A 22,818-nucleotide genomic window follows, 5' to 3' on the forward strand; every position below is an offset into this window, starting at 1 on the left:
TCTGGACTAAGTAAAAATAATCCTACCCGTATTTTCTATTGTATGTTCAAGCTTTTGTTTCATTGCCTTGGACAGGGGAAGACCTACACAATAATAAAGCCTGCAATTTTAAATATCTGAAGTACCTATATTCTTATTGTTAAGAATATCAGGTCTCTAATAACACACAAAAGAGAAGTGGCAACCCCGGTTCAGCACTACAAAAATGGCTGAACCAGTGAGGGAATTAAAACACAGACTTTTAAGTGCTAATCTCTTGCAGCTTGGTGCCTGAATGAGTGAATTAATTTCATTTAATTTTGCTTCCATCTGAATTTGAATTTTTTAAAATCTGGTTCATGAGGAAATGGGCAAATTGTAGAAAATTCTTGTTAAAGAAACACTCAGACCAGGCAAAATTCTCACCCATCTCGGCTGCTGCCACAATGCAAAATCAATGCACCATCTTAACTGTCATGGCTCCCTTCCATGGCTCCATGGGATTTGTAGTTTGTTGTGGCAGCAGAGCTCTTTGACAGAGAAAGTTAAAAACTGTACAAAATTACAAATCCTATAATTCCATAGCATTGAGACATGGCAGCAAAAGTGGTGTCAAACTGCTTTCATTCAGTATAGATGCAGCCTTTGTTTCAAATTCTTCCATCATGCAGTATTGCTAAAATCTCTCCTCCATCTGTTTTAGTGTGCTAAATCATACCTATGGATGCTGCAAACCTGTAGCCATTTACCCAGGAGTAAGCTTCATTAAACCTTGTAGCATTTAAGAGCAGACATGCACAGAATTGCCCTGTCTGCAGTGTCCCTTGGAGATATTCTAGGGAAAGCTGCTGAACCCTGAAGAAAGAATGACAAGTCTAGTAGCAACTCCTAGTGACATTTTAACAAGTTGTCTGCAGCAGGCAGCATTAGGAGGTAGGTAACAACAATGACAAAAAGGAAGGCTACTGCTAAAGAGATTCAGCTGGGACATATGTTATGATGGGAATGATAACCAGGATGGACACAAGGATAACAGGTTTTATTTGGCATAAGTTTTCATGAACTGCAGCCTCACTTTGTCAGACATGGGCTACAGTCCACAGAAGCTCATTCCAAATAAAACTTGTTAAAGTCTTGAAGGTGACATGAGATTCCTTTTTGTTTTTGCTGGCACATACAACATGGCCATTCCCTTGGAAATGACATGAAAAGAAGGTTGTTGGCTTCTTTCAAAGCTACATACCTTTACGAATGGTATTTTAGCATTTTAACTGCACATATGTGGCACATGATTCTTGAAGTTGTCAGTTTTTTACAAGTTCCTGATTTTGGATTTCTAATAGCAGCTTGATCTGCAGAGTGCAAAATATTGACAGCTTGCCTCCATGGCAGGATGACCAGATGCCATAACTGCAAAGAAAGACAAAGCACTGCAAAATGTAGGACAGTCAAGAAAAATGTAGCACATTACTGAATAAAAGCTAAAAACAGTAATTTTGAGCCTGTACAGAGAGGCCAAAATAAAGCTGCTTCGTGTCACTTTGGAGGTATGCTGTTTAAATGATGCACACGTCCTATGAGTCCAGAAACCACACCAAACCCATGCTCCAGTCCTTATATTGAAATGTAGTATGTGTCCTGGAAAAGGAAGACATCTGGTCACCCTGCTCACTGGTTGAAAAACATCTTAACAGCAGTTTTTGCAGGTCAGCCTACAATTAAGGTACAAGAATAGGTCAGGTTTTTGGATCTGTTGACAATCCCTAAGTATGCTGTGTATCAGTAATCATTCTGAACACAGGAGAAATGTTGCTGTGGCTGCTGCTGCTGTTGTTATATCTATGTGCATTTTAGAAGTTATAAAAGGATAAAATACAACCTGACCTGAAAACTCACCGTTTTAGGGCTAGTCAAAGGAGCAGGAATGATTAGGTGTGAAAGACTGGGATACTTCAATTGGCAGGTATGGAGTGACTTTTATGGTCTACATTGGAGGCAGAGCCATGTGGTCTAGTGGTCTGAATATTGGATTAGGATTCTGGGAGATGAGGGTTCAAATCCCTGCTCAGCCATGGAAACCTACTGGGTGGCTTTGGGTGTATCACATTCTCTCAGCCTCAGAGGAAGGCAATGGCTAACCTCCTCTGAAGAAATCTTACCAAGAAAATCTAGTGATAGGATAACTTTAGGGCTGCAATAAGCCAGAAGTGACTTGAAGTCACACAACAGCAACACTGGGGGAGAGGACATTCCTGCAAGTAGAAGTACCCTTGCTGGACGCACCAGTGTAGATACCAACTTTGGGATCTATTGGCACTGAAACCAGCCTCAAAGGGAGGTAATGGCAAAACTGCTCTAAGCAAAACTTACCAAGAAAATCCAGTAGTAGGTTTGCCTTAGGGTCACCATAAACCTTGAAAGCACACAACCAAAAGGTCATGATTTTCCATTATGCCAATAGAACACTTTTGCTGAAAGACAGATGGCAACTTTCAGCTTGTCTCTATGACTGACATGCCCTATGAACTGAGATTTACTGCTACACAGCTAATATTAAACTTCACAGGACCATCTGCTTCTTGTTACAGTTTCATAACTACATATAAGTCCTGAGCATTCTGTACAACCCAAAGCTGCCTTTGTTCCTCTAATCAGAATCTGGATTTGTCAGCTTTCAAGCAGAAATCTCTTGCATAAATGTTGGGTTGAACATGTGGCTTGAAATCCTACTTCTCCTGTAATCTGTTACAAATCCCTGATCTGGGCCTACATCATGCTTGCATAATGTAAATCTGCACTGATTTAGTTGCACAGTGACTGCACTACACACCCTTCTGTGTGGCTAACAACATTGTACAAAGGACTATATAACTGCCAGTGTGCCTGCTTTGGGGGCACTTGTGCAATGGGAAATGCACAGTGGCTGTTTCTGCAATCCCAGTGAATCAAGTGGAACATTGAATTCATTCACAAATAGTTAAATACCACCCAAGAATGCAAAGCTACAGGTAGGTAAACTCAGTTGATTCAATGACTCTGCTCTAGTCAGGACTAACAATGGAACTTAGGCCCATGTGAAATGGTTATATTTGTGAAACTCCATTTATGCAACCATGAACTAAACATGTTTGTCGCACAATGGACAACAAAGGTAGAATGGCATGTGTAAAAGAGCCTACACAGGTGCATGACACTGACAGGACTCTGGCCCCAAGCTTTGTAGGATGAAGGTCTTTTCTCCCATAAGCCTTCCTGGCTAAACTCCCCTACAAGGGTTACTACAGCTCAGGATCTATGCAACTGAGATTTTCTTTCCCATTCAAATCTTGTAATTTCCAATGATATCCCTATGCCTGATTAGTTCCTTTACCTGAATCTAACTTTCCATTGCTTGCTTACCATCCCACCTCTCAGTCAAGACTCACCAGAGGTCAGGATTTGACCTATCCCTTTCACTTCACATCCCATCTCCCTCATCATGAAATCTGACCTATCACAAACTCCTACATCCAGCACCTTCTGGCAGACCAAGTCTCTGCCGGTTCTTTCACCCACCCTCCATGTCCATCATTGAAGCAATCTTTTGTGTGTGGGGGTTGGTCCTGTTAGCCCCTTCAGCTGGTTAAACCCTGCACCTTGCCTTGTGTTTTGACAGGCTTTGTGAGTTTTGACAATCCTGCTAGTGCCCAAGCTGCCATCCAGGCTATGAACGGTTTCCAGATTGGCATGAAGAGGCTGAAGGTGCAGCTGAAAAGGCCAAAGGATGCTAACCGCCCCTACTGAAGCATTGTGGGAAACACTGGATAAGCAAGGTCTAGCACAGGTAACTGCTCAGCAGGGGGGCAAGGGGGCATCACCTGTTGTCCAATAGCGTCTCTTGTGTTGTGGACCCTAACCATTTAATCTCTAAGGTTCTACCATCTCCTCCAGAGCCATTCCAGAAGCAGACACATGAAATGGGATCTGGCAGCTTAAGCATTACTGTTGATTATGGTAAGGGAGATACAGGATAGGTATGGTAACAGTAGGCCCTTGGTATCTGCTGGGATTTAGTTCCAGGACCCCCTGTGGATACCAAAATCCTTGAATGCTCAAGTCTCATTATATATAATGGGATAGTAAAATGGTGTCCCTCATATAAAATGGCAAAACCAAGGTTTACTTTTTGGATTTTTTTAAAAAAATAATATTTTCAAGCCATGGATGGTTGAATCTATGGATATGTGGGTCGACTGTATTACATTTGCAGAGCACCCTTTTTTCTTTTTTCTTTTTTTGCAAGATAGAGTTAATCAACTTCACTCTTTTGAATCTTTCCCCTCTCCCCATGGTACCAACTTGGCAATGTAAAAGAGACAAGTGAAACAGGCATTTAAAGGGATAGGTAGTTTTCTGCATTATCAGGTTATCTGTATGGACTGTACCTATTTTGACCATCACACAAAGCACCCATCACCAAATACTCTTTCCCATTGCTGCTGGCTGAAAGGGACAATAGGCATGGATGCATTCTTGTGTTAAATCCCTCCCATTTCAGTGAAATGGGTGTAGTTAATAATCTGACTCTTGGAGTCAGTTAAGATCTAAAGATGCATGTTCTGTTACAGTCCTTAAACGGGAGGATCTGTTCTCTCTGTCAGACTTTCTGTCTGTCTACCTAGCTACTTACCTATCTGGGTAGAATTGAGACACATAGCTGTGTTAGCCTGGAATATCAGTCTGCAAAAGGATTTTGTAGCACCTTTGAGACTAACTATGTGAAAGAAGTTGTAGCATAAGCTTTTGTAGACTTGGTCTGCATCTGAGAAAGAAGACCAAGTCTATGAAAGCTTATGCTACAACTTCTTTCTCACAGTTAGTCTCAAAGATGCTACAAGATCCCTTTGCATACTATCTATCTATCTATCTATCTATCTATCTATCTATCTATCTATCTCTAGTTCATTTATTATTATTTTGAGCCTGTCAAAAGCATTGTCCGTTCATTCTATAGAGTAGCTTTTATTATGTGATATTTTCTCTTCATGGTTATAAGCGCTAGCTTCAGTTATGTCAACGAAACCTAAGAATACGTATTGGCTGGTGACCAGCTGAGTTCAATAAGAGAAAATGGCTTCCATGTCAGGGGGTCTGTGAATCCTCTCCAGAGTGTGTATTCACATTCTGTTCAAACTCCTAATTCAAAGTTCCAGACCACACATTAAAGGAGCCATCCAAAATGCTGGGTCCTCTCCCCAAAGTCATTTCTAAACCTTGGCCTGTTACAGACTGCCAAAATAAAGCTGCTTCGGGTCTCTTTGGAGGTATGCTATTTAAATGAGGCATGGGTCCTAAGAGTCCGGAGGTCGCACCAAAGCCACACTCCGTTCCTAAGCACTGGAGTGCAGCTTTGGTGCAGCTTCTGGATTCTTAGGATGCATGCATCATTTAAACAGCATACCTCTAAAGAGACCCGAAGCAGCTTTATTTTGGCAGTCTGTAACAGGCCCTTGGATATCTCCTTTGAACTAAACTTTGGAGTGGATTAACCACTGCACTGACATGAAGGCAAACAGCTGTTGCTGGCTGTGTTACATTGAAGGTTAGGAGACTTGCAGGATGTGAGTTCTCAAGAGGTCTGTAAACTTACTGTTGTGTATTCAAATCTCTCTGGCAATGCAGCCCTTACTATTGTGCTGTGAAAATGTGGAATCATATGTCATTCTTGACCAGCAATGTGCTGAGTTCATTGATAAGCGGTACAGAAATCTAAATGCTATTGCTGTTGCCAAACAGTGAGTCTTTTAAATTCGGTTTAGCAGAGGGATGGCCCAGATTCACTGCTGGACTGTCCTTCTCACCTTAAGTCCGTCTACAGTCAAATTGAGTCTTGGGCCCTGCATCATTTGGACACGGCGAGGCAAGTGTGGCAAGAAACTGTTGCAAACTGCCCATGGAGACAAGTCCCTTATTTCACAGTAAATGCCAAAGACAGAAGTTTCGGTTAACTTTTCTCTGGTATGGTCATACATTTATCCAAATCCCCACTGTCCTAAAATTGCTGCACTTCCCAATATTGTCTACAAAATCTTACTTCTGCCCTGGTAACAAAATAGGGAGATATAAACTAAAAATATGGCAGATGAAAGATCAGTATCAGTTTGGTGTGTAGGTGAGATGTGGAAAGTTGGGTTGGCAGTTGAATGGAGGCAGAGGAAAATGGAGGGACACTGTCTCTTTTAACTCTGTCTCATGGTGAGTTGGAAAGGGGGATTAGGGTGGTGGGTGATAGGTGATAGGTGTGCCCCATGCTAATATGGATTATTTCAAGATGCAGAGAAGGGGGGGAAGCAGTGATAGTTGGTGGCTTCCATGCCAATAGGGTGGTGAACCTGCTCTAGAGATGTAATTCTTCATCAAGTTACTTGCCACAGGAAGCAACAGGTAATTGTAACAATTTTCATCTTGCTGTAAGAAAGTCTTTGAAAATTGTACGGTTTGGCTACTAAAGGTGCTAGAAATGAGAAATATGGATCAACTGACTGCTGTATTGAATGATTATGACACTAATCAAACTGAAAAAGAGTGGTCGCCGGTATTAGAAATATGTACCCAGAGATGGGGAGTAAGTTAGAGAGAGCAGTAACTGTTGTGGGAATAGTTAGTGGAAGATCCACTGAATTAATGGCAGGATACAGACGGGCAGGGGAGGACGTCTTGGAGGTGAATTCAGCTGAATACGGAGCCTCCAGACGGCCCGCCCCGGGGGCATGCTTCAGGTGTTGGGGCTTCCACACCGGGGGCAATGAAGACGCCTCACCTGGGTCCGTTTCGGACCCGTAGCTTCCATACCGCCGCCTCGGAGGACACCGCAAAAAGAGAGGCGGCTTCCGCACGTGCGGCCCAAACCGCAGCTTTTTTTTTTTCTTTTGCCGGCTGGCGGATGCGCAGCTGCGCAGCTACAGCGCTAAGCAGTGGCAGAAAGCCTATGTGCGCATTTAAAGTGCCCAAGCCCCTTTAAACTTTTTCCCCTGCCCTGGCCAAGAACAAAGGTGCCCTCTTGCCAGCTGGTGATCAGCTGGTGTTGGCATCCTTGTCCGCTTGCACTTTGCCAGTGTCACCAGCATCATCGATGCCTCCTCTCCTTTGATCCCCGCGCTCCTGCTGAATCTGCAATGCGCAGCCACAGCTGTCTCCGCTGCCACCGCTGTCCCCCTGCCATCCCCATCACCTCCCTTGTACATATGTAAATACAGTTTTAGTGTTTTTTATTGTTAGGTGAAAATGGCACAGGAATGTGTGTAGGGGTGCACTTTAAAGTCCAAACTTTCCAAGCAGCGCATGCGTACATGTTGCTCTAGGGTTAGGGTTAGGGTTAGGGCTAGGATTAGGGTTACGAGTCTTAAAATGCGCTGCAGCTGTGCCGCAGCTTCCACACCAGCATGGCAGCGGACGTTGCAATTAAAGCCTGACTGCAAACTGCGCATGTTCCAAGACCCCAACTCACTATGCGACGGAGCTTTTAAATGGGCAACTTAAATTAGCGGCGTAGCAATTCTGGTGTACCGGTGCAGCAGCTCTCATGGCTTCTTCCACTTCTCAATATGTGTCAGCATTCAGGTAGGACTGCTCCAGTTTCTGTAAAATGTTTGGCTGGGACCATATAGCTATGAGGTCAGCCGTCTCAGTATGAGACCAAGACGTCCCCCTGCCTTTTTTCGGGGTGCTGGTGGATGGCTGAGCCATCCTGCCTGGTGGCAAAGGGGAGCCGCCACACAGCTGTGCCAGGAGCAGCCGAACTGTGCCCTTTCCCAGGTGAAAATGGCGCAGGAATGTGTGTAGGGGGTCACTTTAAATTCCAAACTTTCCCTTATCACTTTCTACAACCAAAACATCCGCCGGCAAAACTTACAACTTCCCGCGGTTCTACCAACGCATGCGCACAACTGGCTCTAGGGTTAGGGTTACGAGGCTTAAAATGCGCCGCAGCTGTGCCGCAGCTTCCACAGCTGCATGGCAGCGGACGTTGCAATTAAAGCTTCACTGCAAACCACGCATGTCCCGGGAACCCGACCCATTATGCGACGCAGCTGACACGGAGCTTTTAAACCGGCAACTTATATTTGCGGCGTAGCAATTCTGACGTATCGGTGCAGCAGCTTACAGACGGAGATGCGCAGGTACGCCGCAAATCAAAAAGAAGCGGAAAAAAGCAGCACCTTTTTAATGCCGCTTCTTCCCGCTTGGGGCGTGCGGGGGGCGTGTTCATGGCGGCATTCAGGTAAAGCCCGTCTGAAGGCTCTACCTTCATGACGTCATGAGTACATCCCTTTTTGCCCGTCTGTAACCCGCCAATAAGAATATAATAGAGAACTATTAGAAAACTTTATATGTTAAAGAGATTTGGATTTTGAGGAAAAATAAGACAAGAAGCTGTCAGAAATAACAGAATCAACTATTGGGACGACATTAGGAAGTTAATTTGAGTTGCTAAAACAAAGGTTAAGATATATTATGACATTAGAAGTTGATGATAGAACAAGCACTGTACATTGATTTAGAGAATAACCCGTATGTCTTATCTGTTTCTTCATTGTTTTCTTGTAAAAGTATTTATTTTAATATCTGTGATATAAATTAGAAAAATAAAGTTTTAAAAAAAACATTGAAAATTGTACGGTTTGCAAGGCCTATTTGCAATTCAAGACTTATTCTGCACCAAATTTACGCATCGTCCTTTTGTACAGAAAACAGCATTTTCTGCACAGCAAATAATATTTCCAACACAGAAAAATGCTTTCTATGCAAATCAAATTTTGTGTGCAAATTTTGCACAGAACAAATCTTCAGTTACAGCATTTTCTGCACAAGAAATAAGATTTCTGCACAGAAATGTTATTCTCTTTGCAGAAAATGCAGTTTTCTGAACAAAACAACCACATGCATATTTTGCACAGAATAAGTCCAAAACTGTGAAAAATTCTAATCAGTCTAGGATTCTTCTGAGCAGGGTTTCTCTATGCTCAAAAAAACCCATGTTTTTCAACCATCTTTGAAATATTTTCTAATATTCTTTCCATCCCTAATTAGCTCTGTGCTTTAGTCTAAACTTCAAAGTAGCTGTCTGAAGAAGTTAAGCTGGTAGTCTCCATGTTGGTGAGGTGGTCAACATGGTCTGGGTTTTATTTTTAACTTTCTATGATTCTATTTGGGAAGATATGGTTCAGCTCTTTGGATAGCTCATTTAAAGTTCAAAATAAAAACCCAGCATGTTGGCCGCCTCTCCAACATGGAGACTACCAGCTTCCATTGAGGGAAAGGGTCAAACCTCCTTTCCCTGCACACTAGAAAAACATATAACTTCTCCTTCACTATATAACAATACAGTGATCAAGTTAAAACTCAAACTTAATTCCTCTAGCAATACATTGCAGAGCATGGAAAGACTAAAGGGCTTGATGAAAAACAGGTTATGGGTCCTTGTCCAGGTGTGTAGCTACAATGACATTACACCTCATAGATAAGAAATCCATCCCGCCAAATAAAAGCTTCCTTTGGTCTCATTTTTCTAGCATTGCAAAAGTGAGACAACAAAAATCATTTGCACCTAGAACTCTTATATTATCAGTGTTTACATTCCCTTGGGAAGTTTGCCTGCCTCTTTTGTTTAGGCACCTACACTGTATTTCTAGATGCTCAATTGGAGTTTTAAGTTACAGCATTGGTAGAAATTTGGGACTGAAGAAAAATTTCATTGGGGATCAGAATTCTTATGGGAGGGCAATGCCCTCATTTTGCCCAACCCCTTGTAGCTACACCCCTGTTTAAAGCTGCAATGTAAACGGTATTTCTAAATGCTCAACTGAAGTTTTCAGTTACAGAAATTGGTAGAAATCTGGGGACTGAAAGAAAATTTCATTTGGGCTGCAGAGTTTTTATATGAGGAGGAGAATGCCCTCATTTCCTCTCTCTCCCCCCATTTATATCTCTACCTGTGCCTTCCTCCCTTCCAAAACCTGAACCAATCTCATAATCTAGAAGAGAGATTAGAGTCCAAGATAAACCCATTTCCTTCTCCTCCTCAGTGTCTTATCACAACCCCTGCAAGAGTTGAGCAGTCCCCCAAAGATCTTCATCATCTGGCCACCACCTTGGACAAAATACTACTCCAAGGTGGTGGGAATTCACAGAGACTTGTTTATTTGCAGGTAGCCCATACAGTAATAAATAACATTCAAGGGTGTTCTGCTCTTTGCCTGTGCCTTCATCCCTTCCAAAACCTAAACCTAGAAGAGGGATTAGAGTCCAAGCTAAACCCATCACTGGAAAGAGTGATAAAGCTTCCTCTGAAATCCAAAGATGGCATGGGTGAGGTTGAGAACCTGGCAAAACCTCGATAAGCATTTTAGTATATGGTCCATGAGCAAAGGATTTGTTGTTCTTGAGTGGCAACAAATTATGAAGCAATGGACAAACTTTCAAGCTCGAGTTGCCATAATCAGATTTACACAACAAAACACAGCAGGATTCCCCTCTCCTGAGTTTGCCTCTCATGACCTTAAGACAGTCTCAGAGAATTATCCAGGGCAAGTAATCAGTGATAGAAGTGTCATGCATTTGAGCAATGGATTCATTGCTTCTATAATAATTCACTTAATATTGGCCATCATTTTGTGAAGTGTGTGTGTGTGTGTGTGCGCGTGCGCACTAGTAAAACAGGGTTGTGGTTTTCTGCAAGCTGGGCATCAACAAACATGAGGCAAAGAACAGTATTTATTGAGCAAGTGTGAGTTCTTGTTCCTGTAACAGAAAGGTGGGAATAGTGTGGAAAATGGATTGGCTGTGGCCCCTGGAGACCCCCACAAAAATTCTCCAGTCCTCAAAACAATTTTTTTTATTCAGTGCAATTTTAGGCATTTTTTTCCCTGCAAAATCACTGAGAAAGCCCCATCAAAAGAGTGGAAACACATGAAAATGCAACAACACCTTGGAGGGATGCATATTTTCCACTTATGGGTTATGGTTGTTCCTAAGGGCACAATAACTCCTCTATTATTAATGATGGATGGGTGAGTGCTATTCACCCTCTTGAAACACTATAATCTACTGTGAACTAAACAAAGTACTTCCAAAGATCCTCCCCATGGTAAATTAACAGATGTCTGTTCAACATCTGGAACATGAATCTTATTGGTGATAGACCCAACTAGAATTATGGCTGTCATGTTGGCTTCAATGTGCAGCTATCTTCTGAATGAGAGACCTCCAAGAGCCCATGTTATTACCAGCCCTGCTCAAGACTTGCAAATTCAAGGTCATGGCTTCTTTGACAGATCTAATCCAACAGTAATGTGGTCTTCTTGCTTTCTGATTGCCTTCAAGTACTGTCATCTAGATTTGTCACTGTGATGTACCTTCAAGTTGACTCTGACTTATGGCGGCCCTCTCCTTGGAAAGATTTCTTCAGAGGAGGTTTGCCGTTGCCCTCCTCTGAGGCTGAAAGAGTGTGACTTGCCTAAGATCACACAATGGCTTTCCATAGCACAGCAGGGATTCAAACCCTGGTTGCTCAAAATCCTAGTCCAACACAGATACCAGTACACCACACTGGATGTATCGCCTAGAGTAGAACCATTGCATCAACAGTTGAGTCAGCTCTTAACAAACTCCTTTGGTTCAGTGGAGCTACTCTAATTGGGACTACCAATTGTGTTCTCTCAGTTGGGAACATCTATGTGTACATGGAGCTCCTGTCAGTGAAACTTCTCAGTCATAAATGAGTATGTGCATCCCTTTGAAAGATATCCACATTTTTCCTTTGATAAATTAAGAAACCATTAACTAGGCCCTTTGGTTCAGTGAAACTCATTGCCCACATTGAACATCCTCTAGAAATGGGCCTACTAAAGTGAGATGAAAGAAAGAAAGAAAGAAAGAAAGAAAGAAAGAAAGAAAAGACAAGTACTGAGAGAGAGAGAGAGAGAGAGAGAGAAGGTTTCATTCAATTAATTCTTCTGAGTGCCTTTTTCATCCCTTTGATCAAATCCCTCTTTTAGAACACAAATTGTTTCAGTCTACAGTGGTTTTAAGTCTTGTTTTCCCCCCCACTAATGCTCTCAAAGTTGTTTTTAGGTTCTGGAATTAAAAAGATCACTGAGATGTGGTAGATAAGGTCACAAGCTTCAGCAAACAAACCCCCAAAGGATTTTTGTTGTAAAACCGCTTCCAAAATGGCTGCCTTCTGTTCTCGCTCTTCTTTCTAATTACAGACACAGTGCTAGAAGGGGAAAGTGTGTGTGTGTGTGTGTGTGTAGTGTAGAGGGAGACGGAGACTGCATGAACAAAGAAATGATCATTTGAGGCAAATCTGCCAAAATCAATATATTCTATTTCAAATCCCTCCATCCCACACCAGGAAGAGATGGCATTCATAGCTACTCTAGGTGTCTGTCAATGGATACACAAAGTAATGACAAGTGGAAAACTGTGTTTGTATAATTCCTAAACCTTTTGGGTGACTGTTTCTCTAAGTCTCATTGACTATGGTGGAAGTCATGATAGGCTCTTGATATACAAAAGACAAATTTGTCAAAGAAACAGCCATATTAGTCTCTTGCAGCATAAAAAAAGAGGAAGGAAGGGAGATGAAATGGAAAAATAAAAAGAAATGTGTTGGCCCCTTTAAGACTTAACTGGTTTTTGTGTTTGCATGAGCTTTCATGGGTACAAATCTACTTCTTCAGATGAATACAGTGCGTTATTCACTTCTTCAGATGCATACATGTGCATAGAAACCATATTTACACAGTTGTGTGAGTGGGATGGCATGAAATGAAATACAATCCAGGGAGAGGCAAATCATGACCCTTGCTTTACATTTTCAATGACTGCATAATGAAATACATATCTTTCAGATCTTTACAGTGGTCAGTTAGTGTAAGTGTATAAAAGGAGTATATCTGCTTATCCAGGTCAGTTTCCCAATGCTCAGACATCTCTCTCAGAAGATTCATTTTGTTATAAGGGCACTAGCAAGGACTCTTGTCATAGGACATATGTAGTGTACCATGAAGCCATTGTCTTTGTTCAAGCATCTGCTAATAGATTGGAATTTGTGAATATATTTCAATCCAGCAAGGTCTTTTTTGAATCTTGCTTTTCAGTTCCTTTGCTCAGGGACCACAACCTGTAAACCACTTACTGTTATCTCCAGGAAGGTTGAAATGTCCTACAACTGATCTGGGGGTATTGCCATTTCTATGTCAGATTTGTTTGCATTAATCCTCTTGTGTAGAGACTGTCCTGTTTGGCCAAAGCAGAGTGTAGAAGGGCATTGCTGGCATAGGAAGGCATAAATCGCATTGGAGGAGGAGCAAGGAAATGCTGTGGGCAATGTTAGTGGCCCTGTAATATTACTCCCAGACTAGATGTGAAGACAGAGTTGGCATCTGGGTCTGTAACAGAGTCTTGTCCCTGTATTCAAAGATATAGCCATGTTAATCTGTAGAATCAGTATATAGATAGATCTTACAGCACCTTTGAGACTAAGGGCCAGAACAGATGGCCCTGAAGGGGCGGCTTGAAGCTGCCCCTTCCAAAGACAGATTGGGGCCACAGCAACCACATGCTGCAGCCCCAATCCACCTTGAAGCTGGCCAAAAAAGGAGCAGCAAAGATACATTCCTTTTTCAGCTGGCATAAAGCTGGCTTTTCCTGCCCTGCTGAAGTCCAAAGCTGGCTTCATGATGCTCCAGTGGTGTGCAGCATGTAAACACCACACCACTGGAGAATCATGAAGCTGCCCACATGTAAAAGGCCAGGGCGGCTTCCAGGTGGCATTTGGATATATAGCATCAAAACGTTGTGCCCCAAAGCCACCAGACAGTGGCATAAAATGGCTGTTGAGGATCTCAGATCAGGAAGCAGACTCTAGGCCAGTAAGGGTCTGCCTCCCAGATCCTGCAAGAGGGCTGTGCGATTCTACAGCCTTGGTTGCAGCTCTCTGATTATGCATTTGAATGATCTCAGCTGGGGACTGTAGTTGACCAATAGAGATGTTCTGCCATTTTGTGGTTTTGGTCTGTCTTGTCTCTTTAGGTGGGCATTGCAGTTTGACAACTGCCTGTTGTAAATCCAAGAGTTTTGAGTCTCTGACTTGTACGTCTTGAGTAGAAGCAATTGTACTAGAGGGCTTAGCTGTAAAGGTAGTGTGTTATTGGTGGAAACAGGAGGTACTGTATATACTCATGTATAAATCTAGAAATTTTAATCAAAAAATTGACCCAAAAACCTTGAGTCGACTTATTCATGGGCCAATGTAAGTACTGTATTTTAACTCTTATTTAAAAAGAAGCCATCCCCTGGTGAAAGGCAAGAACATAATCTGTCCTGAAAGCACTGAATGCCCCCCCCTTGCTCTCTCATCCATTCAGCTTTTAGTGTGAGCACAAAAAGTGATATCTGCTGGAATTTTGTAAGTTATTTGGCACTGTTTTCCTTGCTTCATCCTTTACATCCTTTGTTTCATGCACCTAAATTTTATCCTCGTTATATCAAAATCCATAATTCTGGCCCCAAAACCTACCCTCGACCTTTACATGAGGTTGACTTATAGTTGAGTATATACAGTATGTAAACATGTGTAGTGATCAGTAAGGTTTCAAGAGAGTGTGGTACTTAGAAGTCAGTTCTGCAGTTGTACCCTTGCAATACACCTTTGGTTGCTTATTCAGTTGCACATTTGAGCTGAGAGTCTCCATTGGGAGACACATGGTTGTAACATAGTTACATGATTGCACTCCTTAAGTATTTCAAAGGCTGTCACAGAAAAGAGCTGGCAGACCTGTTCTCTGCTGCCCCAGAAGATAGGACTAGGTCTAATGGCTTGGAGTTACAGGAGGATAGATTTTGATTGAACATTAGAAAGAATTTCTTGACAGTTTGGCAATGAAACCATTTCCCTAGTGAGATGATGGGGGTGTTATTTTCTGGATATCTTCAAAAAGAGGCTGGACAGCTACTTCTTGGGGATGCTTTAGCTGGAGTTCCTGCACTGAGCCAGGGGTCTTTTCCAATTCTAAGATTCTAGGAGAATTGGGGGGGGGGTAACTTTTTGGATTAAAACTCCCTGTTCATACTGGCTAGGAGATCGTGTTAGCATTCCAAAAAGAAGGTAACTTTTTCAAGCTTTTAGATTTAATAAAAAACACTCTACTCAGAAGAAGGGGTAGAAGAAAGCTTTCTTGGAACAGGTAGTACCTGGTGAGATCTCACCTATAACTTCTGCTTTTAAACTTGCCTTTACTGCACCCTGCTGGAAAATGAGAACCAAAGAGAGAAATCTGAGGGACTGTTTCAAAGCGGGAACCTTGACTAGCTTCTTCTCATCTAATTATCTCAGATGTTGCTCATTTCTGAATTTAATTTTTTGTTCTTTTTCTTTAGTGCATCAGTATATTTTAAAAAAAAAACCAGTCTGATAGTATTCTTTTAAATTACCAATTGCTTCATAATCATTATTGCACAACACCGAGTTCTCTTCCATGAACTGCAACTTTCAATTTCTAATGGACGTGAAATCCCGTTTGCTAATTATCATGGTTATATGAAGATTGGCATACAATAGGCTGCATTGATGGAAAACTGCAATAATTAATTACCGCGTTCGCTTCGAAATACAATCAGCAATTACCATGCTGAGGCAAAATTCCATTCAGCAATATTTGCTTGCTTGTTCATAAAGGATTTTGATGTTGTTGTTTAATGCAGGGCAGCTATTTTGACTATATTGCTGTGTTGGCACCTTAGTGAACATGGGGAGGTAAGGAAAAGGACTCTGTTTGTTTGCTTTGAGAGAGGCAGAGCCTCATGGAATATCATCCAGCTGAACTCTCTGACTGTTGTGTATATCATATCACCTCTCCGTCTTTTCTTTCTCAAACGAAACATACCCAGTGTTCTAAATTGTTCCACATCGATCTTGATTTCCACACCTTTGGTAATCTTGGTTGCCCTTTTCTGAACAATGTTTTAACTTTTCAGTATCCTTTGGTGCCCAGAACTGGACACAGAATTCCAGATTAGATCTGTCCAAAGCAGAACTGAGTATCACTATTACTTCTCTCGATCTGGACACTGTATATCTGCTGATGCAACCTAGAATTGCATTGACCTTTTTGGCTGCTACACCAAACTATTGACAAATGTTTGAAAGGCCCTTAGATCCGTTTCACATCTGCTGCTTTTAAGCTAGATGTCTCCCATCCTATGTGTGTTCCATTTTTCCTGACTAGGTGCCATACCTTACATTTATTGTTGCTGAAATTAATTTTTTTAAAAAAAAATTTGCTCAATTCTCCAATCTGCCAAGATCATTTTGGATTCTTATTCTTTTCTGTGGAATATTAGCTTCTCACCCAGCCACCCCAATTTGGGGTCATCTCCAAATTTAATAAGCATGCCTTCTATTCTATCATCTAAGTCATTTATAAAGATGGTGAACAACAACAACTCCAGGTTAGAACCCTGAGGCATCCCACTGGTCACTTCTCTCCTAGATGAAGAGCAGCCATTGGTGAGCACTCTCTGGGTTCACTTGGCCAACTAATTACGAATCCACTTAACAGTAGTGCTGTTTAGACCACAGTTCACCAGCTTGCCTGAAAAAATATCATAGGCACCTTGTCAAAAAGCCTTGCTGAAATCAAGACATACTACCACCACAGCAATCCCCGGATCTACCAAGCTTGTAAGTCTACCAAAAGCAAGAAAAATATAATTTGGCATGAATTATTTTTGAGAAACCCATTCTGGCTCTTAGTAATCCCAATTTTCCTTCCTAAGTGTATACAGACTGACTGTTTAAAGATCTGTTTTAGACCCTTTGCTCTTATCACTGGTAAGCTGGCTGGTTGGTAAGTGCTTGGGTTATCTTTTTTGCCCTTTTCGAAGATGGGGACAATATTCGCCCTCCTCCAGTCTTCTGGGACTTCTCCTGTATTTCAAGAATTCTCAGAGATTAGTGACAGTATCTTTGAGTTTACACTTGTAAATTGGTTTAGTATTCTTGGAAACAGTTCATCTGGCCTTAGAGAGTTGAATTCGTTTAGAGAATCTACGTACTTCTTTACTAGCTCTTTACCTATTCTGGGCTGCAGTCCCCTTACTGCATCATTTGTTCTATATTTTACCAGTTAGAGCACTGTTTTCCTTTTGGGAGAAGACTGAGACAAGGAAGATATTGAACAGTTCAGCTTTCTGTCTGTACCTTGTTAGCATTTCACCATCTTTTCTGCACAGTGGTCCTACCCTTTCCTTGTTCTTCCTCTTCCCTTTTTATTGTTTTAACCTAACAAGCCTGAGCTTATTCTGAGCTTTAGCTTTTTAAACTTTTACCCTACAAGTACTAGCTATTCATTTGTATTCCTCTTTGGTGACTTCCCACTTCTCCCATTTGTTATACATCTCTATTTTAAAGCTCATCTCATCTGAAAGTTTTTTGTACATCTACCCTGGTCTTCTTTAGACATCTACTACTTTTCTTCCTCATTAGAATTGTTTACAACTGCATCTCCAATATCTCACCTTTGAGATACACATTCATCATCAGCTGACTTTTCTTTGAGTGTTTGTCATCATGGGATCTCACTCATCTCACAATTCCCTAATCTTACTGAAATCAGTTTTCATGAATGCATGTCTGAATACATTTGGAGTCTCTTTTCTTCTGTGTAATAAATCCCATGATATGGTCACTCCTACCCAAGAATCACACTTCTTCCAACCTAATGATAGTTCATCTCTGTGAGTTAGGATAAAATCCCAAACAGCTGTTACCCTTATTGCCTTATCCATCTTCTGTACAATGAAATTGTCTGTAAGGATGATAAGGAATTTGCTGGACCTTATATTCTTGGCAGAGTTTGACTTCCAACAATTATCAGGGTGGTTAAAATCTCCAACTACTATTATATCCCTCTTTTCTAGGTTATCACTTTCTATCAACATGTTCCAGTCATGAGACTCATCCGCAAGTTTTCAGTGATGCCCTCCTGTGTTAAGAGTTCAGGTTCATCTTGGTTATTTCCAATGCTTTCTACATTAGTATAGAGACATCTGACAACATAGGTCATACTATTCAAGTTATTCCTAGAGGGGATTCCTGCCAATATTGAATTATTGTACTATTGGCCCAATTCCCCCTGTATCAGTGAGGCTATTGCCCCCAGTACTAGGTATTCCCCTGATCTCTGGAATACTGCCCCTTCTATAAATCAGTTGAAAGCCTTCCTGATCAGGTTTTCAAGACTCCTAGCAAATACATCTTACCAACTGCAATATAAGAATTGAACAGTACAACCCCTGTATATGTGAGGGATATGTTCCCAGGCTTACTGCAGATAGTGAAAATCATGGCTAATAGTAAACCCTATATTTCCATAGAGTCATGCTGGAGGACCTCCAGATGACTATTATTATTATTATTTATCTTATATCCTGCCTTTCTCCCAAAATAGGTACTCAAGGTGGCGAACAAGTATGAAACAATACAATTTAAAAATAGTACAATAATATTAAAATATATAAATATAAAATTTAAAAAACAATTAAACGATTTTTAGCGTTAAAACAGTTATAAGTCTAATGAATGAGGAGTAACATATTAATCTTAACAAATTTCCCCCAGGGTCTCAGATGGGCCACGAGAAGAAGAAACACCGCCCAGGCATATAGAGGTCCTCCAGTCTGACCCATGGAAATTGATCATACAACTGAGCTGCAGGATCTCCAACCACTACATTATGCTGGCTCTCAAGTTACATCTGCACTACACCACTAAAAGCAATTTAACACCACTTTAAACTACTAGTGCTCCATCCTATGGGACCCTGATATTTCTAGTTTAGCAATTCTCTTCTGGAGAGCTAAACTGTCAGTCTACAAAGAATTCTAGTTCCCTCACCAAACTATAAATCCCAAGATTCCATAGAATGGAGTCATGACTGTGAAAGTGGTATGACACTGAGATAACTGTGTAGTGCAGAGGCTCTGCCAGTTTTGTCTCAGGAGGGTGGAAGGTCAGAGAAATTCATGTTGCTTTCTTATTCTCGTCGCCCATCTGAGACCCTGGGGAAAATTTGTTAAGATCAATTTGTTACTCCTCATTCTTTAAATTTTTCAACAGCAAATCTGAAATTCATTTTTTTAATCATTACTTGCCAACTATGTTGAATTTTTGATTAGCATTTCATGTGATTTTGATATTTTGCTTCCCTTGGGAGGGCTAATTGCTCAGTATTGAGCAGAAGAGTGGTGCAGTGCAATCTCTACTTAGAACTCTTCAACACTGCACCGTTATCTATAATGGTGTCATGTGCAAGAGTCCTAAGTGGAGATTGCACTGCACCACTCTTCCGCTCAGTTGAGCAACCAATGGCATCTCTGCCACTGAAGGCACTGGTGAGCACCATCAAAAATGTTCAACTGTTTGTGCAACAGTTACACTTATGGAGCTCTGTTTCTGCAACTACAAACAGTGGATACAGACATTATACCACGGCTCCCAAAATACAATGGCAGACATAAGAGAACTTAGGTGCATGTAAAGCACCAACAGGAAACCAGGCTTTCCTGGTTTCTCTTTAATGGCCTGAAATTGACTATTCCTTCCCAATATAGAATTGGGAGTAAAACAAGCACACAAAATGTTTGTGCCACCTTAAGACTACAAAGTCTTTGATGAAGAGTGGCTAACACCTGCATGGAAATATTCGGGGCATTTCATTAAAGTGAAACAAAAATAATTCAGCACAAGTTGAGACACAGCTGCATCTAGCCAAAATAAAAAATGAATTGTACAAATTCAATTACGGTGTACATATTTTCCTTCCAGCTGAATACATGTACCTTCTCCCCTCCTGGCATCAAACCAGCAGAGTTTGGGACTTGGCAGTTTCCCCCACTAGACTGTTCAACCCCCACTCTCTTTGGATTGCTTTATAAGTGGATTCAGATGTGATTATATAAAGATTGTGTCCTTTGCTTTCAACACCTGCCTTCCCGTTCTCAATTAACCACCCCTCCCTCCCAAATCGTCACCTCCCTAATGCCTCTGTAGCATCCCAATCACTGGCACTGTTCAAAAATGAAACAAAGCAAAACAAAACAGAGAAAATAACATAATACTCAAGTATGGCAAGAGTCAGCATCTCATGGTGGTTTAAGCATTGGACTACAACTCGATATCAGGTAGAATTCAGAGATTCTGGAGCTGTCTGCATGGGCCAAAAGGCCTGCCCCCCCCCAACTTGGTGTTGTCCTGTTCAGACAACACAAACCAACAGCCCTGGGCCAGGAACAACTAGACCGGATGCTATTTCAGCAGATCTAGCCTGACCATGGGCCAACCAGCCCTTAGCTTGGTGTAAAATGACTATCTATTCACAGCAGAGTTTCCCAGAAACTCCACCACAACAGCTGGTAGTGTAGACAGCTACATGGCCCACTTGCCTGCCATCTCCACCACTGTTGTTCTCCATGCAGGCCACAGACATGGCTTGTAATGTTGGAAAGGGGAGCCTTGCCATGTGGGTGAAGCCAGGTGCCCTGCAGGGGCCCTGCATAGAGAATGGCAATGGTAGTGATGGTTGATGTGGTGGCAGCAGATCCATGGTGTGGCAGTGTGTGAGCAGCCAAACACCTGCCCAGGTAAGTGATAGGGGTGAGAATGGGTGGGATCCATTGGTAAAATACAATGAGGTTGGCCTGTCATAACCTGCCCATGCATTTGCACTCATAGTCATATTAATCTGGAATATCAATATGCAAAGAGATCTTGTAGCACCTTTGAGACTAAACAGTTGTAGCATAAGCTTTCATAGACTTAGGCCCAGTACAGACCACCGGTTTGCAGCAGCCTGAGGCCAATTCTAGGATTCCAGAGGGCGCAGCATCTGTATGCTCCAGAACCCTAGCACATATGGGCAGCACCATCTTTACCTAGTGCCATCCATATAGTGCATGCATCCATGATGTGTCTTGTGCAACGCGTCCAAAAGAAGTGGCACACAAGACATGCCATTGCGACATCCCAGGGTGCTAATGGTGGCTTGGCGTCGTCATGGAAAGGAGCTCCATTTCGGAGCTCCTTTTTGCACCTGATCCTTGTTGCGGCTGTGCGGTTGCTGCAGCAATGATCCGGAGAAGAAAGGGACAGCCTCTGGCCACCCCTTTCTTCTCATCTTTACCTGGCTTTAGTCTCCCCTCTCAGTCATGGAAACCCACTCGGTGACCTTCATTAGGTCACATACTTTCAGCTACAGAAAATCCAATGATAGGTTCACCTTAAGGTTGCCATAAGTCAAAAACGAAGGGACAACAACAACAACAACAACAACAATGGCAACAGTAATCTAGGTAAGCATACACTTTTGATTAAACAACTGATTATCAAATCGCCTCTGTCCCAAGCTGGAATGATTTTGAGGAAGAGAAAACATGTTTATGGGGCTGTGAATCCTTGCTGAGTTGTGGTCTGAACTTTAAAGGACTTGTCCAAGCTTCTGACTCTATCTGGGAGTGTGTATGTTTAGCACACTTACAGATTTTGGTATAACTGTAATGGCTCCATTCTACTGTTGTCAACTGCCGTCATGTCGGCTGCAACTCATGGAGAATCTGTGAATGACACATCTCCTAGAACCCCTGTCCTTCATGGCTTTGCTTAGGTCCTGCAAATTCATTCCTATTTTCTTTCTTTTGGCTTACTTCACTGTCCAGCTCTGACATCCATACATGATGATGGGGAATACAATGGCTTGGATGATTCTTTAGCTAGGATAGCTCCATTCTGTGGAATCCTGCAATTTGTAGTCTGGTGAGAAACTTAGAAACACTATGCCAGAGAGCACTCTAGTCTACTCCTGTGAACTGCTATACTAGAGTTCTCTAGCAGAGAATTCTGAGTTCTGCACCAGACTACGGACCTTTCCACAGATGGAACCACAGTAGTTGAAGTGGTATCAACCTGACATTACTGAGACTCAATGAATGTCAGATCAATTCAACCACAGATCATTCAGATATGACCATAAGATTGCATAGTGAAGCTGTAGCCATAAACATCCTTTTTTATATAGCATATATGAGCTTTATGATATATGGTGTAATGGTAGAGTCAGCATGGTGTCGTGATTTTAATACTAGATTATGACTGCTCAGTACCATTGAAACGCACTAAGCAAACTTGGAGAAGTCATGTTATCTCACCTCAGATGAAGACAAAGGCAAACCCCCTCTGAAAGAATATTGCCAAGAAAATCCCATGATATGTCCACCTTAGGGTCTCCACTAAGTTGGGAATTATTTGAAGGCACACAACAACATGAGCTTTTGGTCCTGTTGAATTCTATGAATGGTTCTTTAAAGGATCTGAAGGGACTGTTCAGTGGAGCAATGTGTAACATTTACTGATGTTTACCCTTATTGGTGCAGGAAAAAAAATGCCACACCTATGTAATTTACTTTTTGGAGAAGGAAGAGTTGGGAACATCACCAGGGGAACTGGTAAGAATTGTAATAAACATGAGATAGAGGATTCCACAAATGCAAGTACATCTCCTTACAGTTTTGGCAATGCATGTACAACAAAGTTATACTGGAACTCATTTCCTCTTCTTCGCCATTTTTCCAAGGATACATCAAACACAATGGTCACATATTTAAATCATTCACCATGTAAAGTGACACTGATCAAAAGCACAGGAATGTAAAAACTTTTGTCTTTAACAGATTGAGTTTTTGTTTGATTCTTTTAGGGGGGGGGGACAGCTGAGATTCTGGATCAGGAGAGGCATCATAAAA

The 22,818-nt window shown here is 41.8% G+C and overlaps 1 protein-coding gene across 1 annotated transcript in view; it reads left to right on the forward strand.

Moving 5' to 3' along the window:
* CELF4 (CUGBP Elav-like family member 4) overlaps positions 1-22,818 on the forward strand; it is an 817,890-nt gene that overhangs the window by 770,164 nt on the left and 24,908 nt on the right. The window contains exon 14 of the mRNA XM_042453288.1: positions 3,635-3,802. Within this exon, the coding sequence (XP_042309222.1) occupies positions 3,635-3,762 (128 nt within the window). The 3' untranslated portion in view covers positions 3,763-3,802. The remainder of the gene's footprint in view (positions 1-3,634; positions 3,803-22,818) is intronic.

The sequence above is a fragment of the Sceloporus undulatus genome, chromosome 2, assembly GCF_019175285.1.
Source record: "Sceloporus undulatus isolate JIND9_A2432 ecotype Alabama chromosome 2, SceUnd_v1.1, whole genome shotgun sequence".
Lineage (NCBI taxonomy): Eukaryota > Metazoa > Chordata > Lepidosauria > Squamata > Phrynosomatidae > Sceloporus > Sceloporus undulatus.